At 53.7% G+C, this 7,022-nt stretch overlaps 1 protein-coding gene across 1 annotated transcript; it reads left to right on the top strand.

Moving 5' to 3' along the window:
* Positions 1 to 648: 648 nt before the first annotated feature.
* Positions 649 to 3,980, top strand: LOC119971885. Its single transcript, XM_038808164.1, has 3 exons — positions 649 to 849; positions 971 to 1,032; positions 2,092 to 3,980. Exons 1-3 carry the CDS (start codon positions 813 to 815, stop codon positions 2,623 to 2,625), a joined length of 633 nt encoding a protein of 210 aa, XP_038664092.1. The 5' UTR covers positions 649 to 812; the 3' UTR covers positions 2,626 to 3,980.
* Positions 3,981 to 7,022: the final 3,042 nt, after the last annotated feature.

Genomic DNA, 7,022 nt, shown 5'->3' with positions numbered 1-7,022 from the left:
ATGAGCCACACAGGGAGATCAATCAGGTTATCCCCGTGGATCTCCGAGCGTTATTACAGTTTCTGAAGCACAATCTCACACTCTCAACAGAAAGAGTAGAACTTGATGGGGGTGACGGGAGTCTCAGCCACCAGCTCAAGAAGCAGCGAGACCCCCCGCCTCTTTTCAAGTGTCTCATCTTGTGGCAGTCAGGCCAGCGGTACGGCCCTCCCCCAGGATCAAGGACCCTGGGTGTGGAAGTCTCGTCCGCCGGAGGCTGCCAGTCAATCAGGGACTGCCAGCTCGTCTGTCGGCAGCAGAACATGGGGAGGTGCGGTGGCTGCTGCTGGTACTGCACCCACTGAGGCCTCAGATTGAGAGGGACCCAAGCACAGCGAGTGATGGATGGAACAGGGTCTCGGGTTGGGGGGGGGGGGGGGGGGGGGGGTCGGTTTTGACTGTTCACAGCCAGGGCTAAGTCTGGCTTTCAGTGTCTCCCCCACTTCCTGATGTCCAGTCTCTCGATCAGGTACTGGGTGCTTTTGAATGAGGGACCTGTCTTGGGAATCTGCAATCATCCATGCTAAGATTTACTTGTCATGCTTCTTATTTTAATCACTGGCTTAGCACCAGCGATGGAGGGATGAGGCCCTAAGTGGGCTTTAATTGCACTATCAAAAGCAATGTTGGAGATTTTGAAAGTGGTACTGTAGTGGGCTGGGCATGCATTCCATTGTGTCTCTGGGTGCTGGTTTGTTTGGCAGCTTCCCCTGGCCGGATGTGAGCATGATGAGAGGGCTGGGGCCAATCAGCAGGAAGGTGAGACCCTGGGGATGGAGTGCATGCAGCAAATCTACAATGCCAAGTCAGGAAGAGCACAGTAAGAAGTCTTACAACACCAGGTTAAAGTCCTTTAACCTTTAACCTGGTGTTGTAAGACTTCTTACTGTGCTCACCCCAGTCCAACGCCGGCATCTCCACATCAAGTCAGGAAGAGACAGTCCAGGGGACCACTTACTGGAGAGAAGAATCAGAGATGGTGTCTTGTCAGAGGTATGTGTGTGTGTGTGTGTGCTTGGAGGACTGTCCGGGGCTTTGGACTTGCTAGATGGCTTTCCCTGCCATCTGCCCATCGGGTGTGCTCCCCCCAAGATGTTACCACCTACATAATGACTACACCTCCCTCCACCCCGCCCTCCAAACCCTGACATCCCACATCCCTCTCCCTTCCAAGGTTCCCCGATTCCTCCCTGACCAAAAATCCAGGACTTACCCGAGTCTGGCCTCCACATTGTCTTCTTCTCAGGGCTCCCTTGGAGTCCCTACTGCTGTGTGGCACTGCTCAGATACTCAGCTGCTGGCCCGATCTCAAAGGCAGCTCTCAGAAGTCCTACAATTAACTTACTAAAGTGTCCCGTTGTAAATTGCTGCAAGGCAGCTGTCTTCAACAAACTTCTGCCATATTATCTGGCCATTATCGTGCTGTTTTTTGTGGGGGCTCAACTTCTAAGGCGGAAGTTTGTTTTCGCAATACCTGCTTATGATGCCTTTTCTTCCTTGCCCAATGACATTTGTCCCAGGTTATTTACATATATCTCGATATATTTATTTGTACCCACATAGAATCATAGAATGCCTACTGTGCAGAAGGAGGCCATTTGGCCCATTGAGTCTGCACTGACCCTCCCAAGGAGCGCTGGACCCAGGCCTAATCCCCGCCCTATCCGCATAACTCCACCTAACCAAAAGGGCAATTTAGCTTGGCCAATCCACCTAACCTGCACATCTTTGGACTGTGGGATCAAACTGGAGCACCCGGAGGAAACCCACGCAGACACGGGGACAATGTGCAGACTCTGCACAGTCACCCAAGGCTGGAATTGAACCTGGGTCCATGGACCTGTGAGGCAGCAGTGCTAACCACTGTGCCACCGTGCCGCCCCTGACATATCACACATATATAAAAACATACACATACAAAAATGCCAAAAATCTCATGAACGCCAATTTTTGCTTGTGTCATGGACAGAATTCTTGTGTTGTCTTGTCAGTGTTTTCATATGTGAGGATACTGTGATTACTTACCCTCACAGTGGTTTGCCCAAATTCCAGGATTGCAAGGGGAGCAGGAGGAGGCTCCAGGACACCGCAGTGAAGATTCCAGGATATCGGACACAAGATTCCAGGTTTCCGAGGAGAATAGGCCAGGGTACCGGTGAGATACCGGGGAGAAGATTCCAGGATACCGGAGAGAAGACTCTAGGATACCGGAGAGAAAATCCAGGATACCTGAGCAACGATTCCAGGATACTGGAGAGAAGACTCACGGATACCGGAGAGGACTCCAGGATACCGGGGAGAAGACTCCAGGATACCGGAGCAAAGATGCCAGGATACTGGAGAGAAGACTCCGGATACCGGAAAGAAGACACGAGGATACCGGAGCGAAGACTCCAGGATACCGGGGAGAAGACACCAGGATTCCGGAGGGAAGACTGCAGGATACCGGAGGGAAGACTCCAGGATACCGGAGGGAAGACACCAGGATACCGGGGTGAAGACTCCAGGATACCGGCGAGAAGACAACAGGATACTGGAGAGAAGACTCCAGGATACCGGAGCGAAGACGCAAGGATACCGGAATGAAGACGCAAGGATACCGGAACGAAGACGCAAGGATACTGGGGGGAAGACTCCAGGATACCGTGGAGAAGACGCCAGGATACTGGAGAGAAGACTCCAGGATACCGGGGAGAAGACTCCAGGATACCGGAGTGAAGACGCAAGGATACCGGAACGCAGACTCCAGGATACCAGGAGGAAGACTCCAGGATACCGGAGAGAAGATTCCAGGATACCGGAGCGAAGACTCCAGGATACCGGGGGGAAGACTCCAAGATACCGGAGAGTAGTCTCCAGGATACTGGAGAGAAGACTCCAGGATACCGGAGAGAAGACTCCAGGATACTGGAGAGAAGATTCCAGGATGCCAGAGCGAAGACTCCAAGATACCGGAGAGTAGTCTCCAGGATACTGGAGAGAAGACTCCAGGATACCGGAGAGAAGACTCCAGGATGCCGGAGCGAAGACTCCAAGATACCGGAGAGTAGTCTCCAGGATACCGGAGAGAGAAACCAGGATGCCGGAGCAAAGATACCAGGATTCTGGAGAGAAGAGTCCAGGACACATGCGAGAAGATTCCAGGATACTGGAGTGAAGATTCCAGGATACTGGAGAGAGAATCCAGGATACCGGAGCAAAGATTCCAGGATACTGGAGAGAAGACTCCAGGATACCGGTGGGAAGACTCCAGGATATCGGAGTGAAGACTCCAGGATACCGAATGAAGACTCCAGGATACCGGAGTGAAGACACAAGGACACCGGAACGACGACTCCAGGATACCAGGGGGAAGACTCCAGGATACCGGAGAGAAGATTCCAGGATACCGGAGCGAAGACTCCAGGATACCGGAGAGAAGACTCCAGGATACCGGAGAACAGACTCCAGGATACCGGAGAGAAGACTCCAGGATACCGGGGGGAAGACTCCAAGATACCGGAGAGTAGTCTCCAGGATACCGGGGGGGAAGACTCCAAGATACCGGAGAATAGACTCCAGGATACCGGAGAGAAGGCTCCAGGATACCGGGGGGAAGACTCCAAGATACCGGAGAATAGACTCCAGGATACCGGAGAGAAGGCTCCAGGATACCAGAGCAAAGACTCCAGGATACCGGAGCGAAGACTCCAAGATACCGGAGAGTAGACTCCAGGATACCGGAGCGAAGACTCCAGGATACCGGGGGGAAGACTCCAGGATACCGGGGGGAAGACTCCAGGATACCGGAGAGAAGACTCCAGGATACAGGAGAGAAGACTCCAGGATACCGGGGGGAAGACTCCAGGATACCGGGGGGAAGACCCGAGGATACCGGAGTGAAGACTCCAGAATACTGGAGCGAAGACTCCAGGATACCGGGGAGAAGACACCAGGATACTGGAGAGAAGATTCTCTCCGGGGCCTCACGGTAGCAGGGGCCTCACGGTAGCATGGTGGTTAGCATCAATGCTTCACAGCTCCAGGGTCCCAGGTTCAATTCCCTGCTGGGTCACTGTCTGTGTGGAGTCTGCACGTCCTCCCCGTGTGTGCGTGGGTTTCCTCCGGGTGCTCCGGTTTCCTCCCACAGTCCAAAGATGTGCGGGTTAGGTGGATTGGCCATGCTAAATTGCCCGTAGTGTAAGGTTAATGGGGGGATTGTTGGGTTACGGGTATACGGGTTACGTGGGTTTAAGTAGGGTGATCATTGCTCGGCACAACATCGAGGGCCGAAGGGCCTGTTCTGTGCTGTACTGTTCTATGTTCTAAGACTTCAGGATACCGGAGTGAAGACACAAGGATGCCGGAACGAAGACTCTAGGATACCAAGGGGAAGACTCCAGGATACCGGGGGAAGACTCCAGGATACCGGAGAGACGACTCCAGGATACCGGAGTGAAGACGCAAGGGAACCGGAATGAAGACTCCAGGATACCAGGGGGAAGATTCCAGGATACCGGAGAGAAGATTCCAGGAATCCAGAGCAAAGACTCCAGGATACCGGAGAGTAGACTCCAGGATACCGGAGAGTAGACTCCAGGATACCAGGGAGAAGACTCCAGGATACCGGAGAGAGGACCCGAGGATACAGGAGAGTAGACTCCAGGATACCGGAGAGAAGGCACCAGGATACCGGAGCGAAGACACCAGGATACGGGAGAGAAGACTCCAGGATACGGGAGAGAAGATTCCAGGATACCATAGAGAAGACGCCAGAATACCGGGGGGAAGACTCCAGGATACCGGGGGGAAGACTCCAGGATACCGGAGAGAAGGCTCTAGGATACCATGGAGAAGACGCCAGGATACCGGAGGGAAGACTCCAAGATACCGGAGGGAAGACTCCAAGATACCGGAGAATAGACTCCAGGATACCGGAGGGAAGACTCCAGGATACCAGAGCGAAGACTCCAAGATACCGGAGAGTAGACTCCAGGATACCGGAGAGAAGACTCCAGGATACCGGAGCAAAGACACCAGGAAACGGGAGAGAAGACTCTAGGATACGGGAACAAAGATTCCAGGACACAGGAGAGAAGATTCCAGGATACCGGAGAGAAGACGCCAGGATACCGGAGCGTAGACACCAGGATACCGGAGCGAAGACTCCAGGATACCGGAGCAAAGACTCCAGGATATCAGGGAGAAGACTCCAGGATACCGGAGAGAGGACCCGACGATACCGGAGAGAAGGCATCAGGATACCAGGGAGAAGACGCCAGGATACGGGAGAGAAGACTCCAGGATACCGGAACGAAGACTCCAGGATACCGGAGAGAAGATTCCAGGATACCGGAGCGAAGACGGCAGAATACCGGGGGGAAGACTCCAGGATACCGGGGGGAAGACTCCAGGATACCGGAGAGAAGGCTCTAGGATACCAGAGAGAAGACTCCAGGATACCGGAGCGAAGACACCAGGATACGGGAGAGAAGACTCCAGGACACGGGAACGAAGACTCCAGGATACCGGAGAGAAGACGCAAGGATACTGCGGGGAAGACTCCAGGATACCGGAGCAAAGACTCCAGGATACCGGAGAGAAGACTCCAGGATACGGGAATGAAGACTCCAGGATACCGCGGGGAAGACTCCAGGATACCGGAGCAAAGACTCCAGGATACCGGTGAGAAGACTCTCGGATACCATGGAGAAGACGCCAGGATACCGGAGCGAAGACTCCAGGATACCGGAGCGAAGACTCCAGGATACCGGATGAAGACTCCAGGATACTGGAGAGAAGACTCCAGGATACTGGAGAGAAGACTCCAGGATACCGGAGCATATACTCCAGGATACCGGAGAGAAGACGCCAGGATACTGGAGAGAAGACTCCAGGATACCGGGCAGAAGACTCTCGGATACCGGAGTGAAGACTCCAGGATACCGGAGAGAAGGCTCAAGCCTCCTTGACTTGTTGAGATGGAGTTGATATGGTCACAGGAAGAGGGGATTAGGATGAGCAGCTCACTCCTAGAGTCACTTGGGTGGATGACCCCCGCCTGTGCGCCAGCTGATAGTCCTCTCTGTGAGTGCCAGAGGGCCTCTGCCTTCGTCATTGGGATAGCGGGCAACTGGAGTGAGCTCGAGAAGTCCTGCTGTCCTCTAGAGTTGACACTGATGGATTCCAGCAAGTGCCTTCACCATGGAATGCTTGTCCTGCATTGCGAGACAAAAGTCTCAGAGATAAAGGTCTCCATGGGGGCCGCCACCCTAGTTGTGTTGCCCTCATTGCATTGGAGTGTCAGCACAATCACATCAGACATTAGGTGTGTGGACTCCTCAATGCAGTCTTTCAATCTAAGGAGTGCACGAGACATCCCTTCCTGATTTTCCAAAGTTTGCCATTGGAGCTCCAGCAACTGAAGCATGACTGAGTCCAGATTCTCGTCATCTGACTGACTCAGCACATTCCTGGCCCCCAGAAATCCTCCGAGTGATGGCACCCTGGGATATCCCTGCCTCCATCTGCTGTGGATCAGAGAGAGTGATGCATTCACCAGATTGTGACCCCCGAGGCTGTTCTAGAACAAGGTCCCACCGAAGTGCGTGTCTGTGCAGTTTGTGGGTGAGTGCTATGTTGGTTCTTCAATATGTGAATGCCTCGTCTGTGCTGGTGAGGCTGGAGTTAAGAACCTAGCTGGTGGACTCCCTGGGTTTCTTCCCAGATGTGCCTGCGAAAGAACGGAGAGGTCATTCGTGCATGTCAGGGCCCCGAGAAACAGGAGATATGACTCACAGCATTGTCATCTGATGGACGCTGCAGTGCTGGACCTCACTTGGTATAATGCACTGACCTCACTATCAGCACAGGAATGGTCGACATCCTCCCTGGCCAGCTGGATGGCTCTGTCATTGAAGTCTCTGAGGACCTTCTGTTCTGGCTTCCATCCACCCATCTGGGATCTCTCCCTCTGGTTGTGAGCCAACTGGTCCTGCTTGAAG

This window comes from Scyliorhinus canicula, chromosome 1 (genome assembly GCF_902713615.1).
Source record: "Scyliorhinus canicula chromosome 1, sScyCan1.1, whole genome shotgun sequence".
In the NCBI taxonomy this organism is placed as follows: Eukaryota; Metazoa; Chordata; class Chondrichthyes; order Carcharhiniformes; family Scyliorhinidae; genus Scyliorhinus; species Scyliorhinus canicula.
The sequence above is the reverse complement of the archived record's forward strand: the minus strand, read 5'-3'. Positions and strand labels throughout refer to the sequence as shown.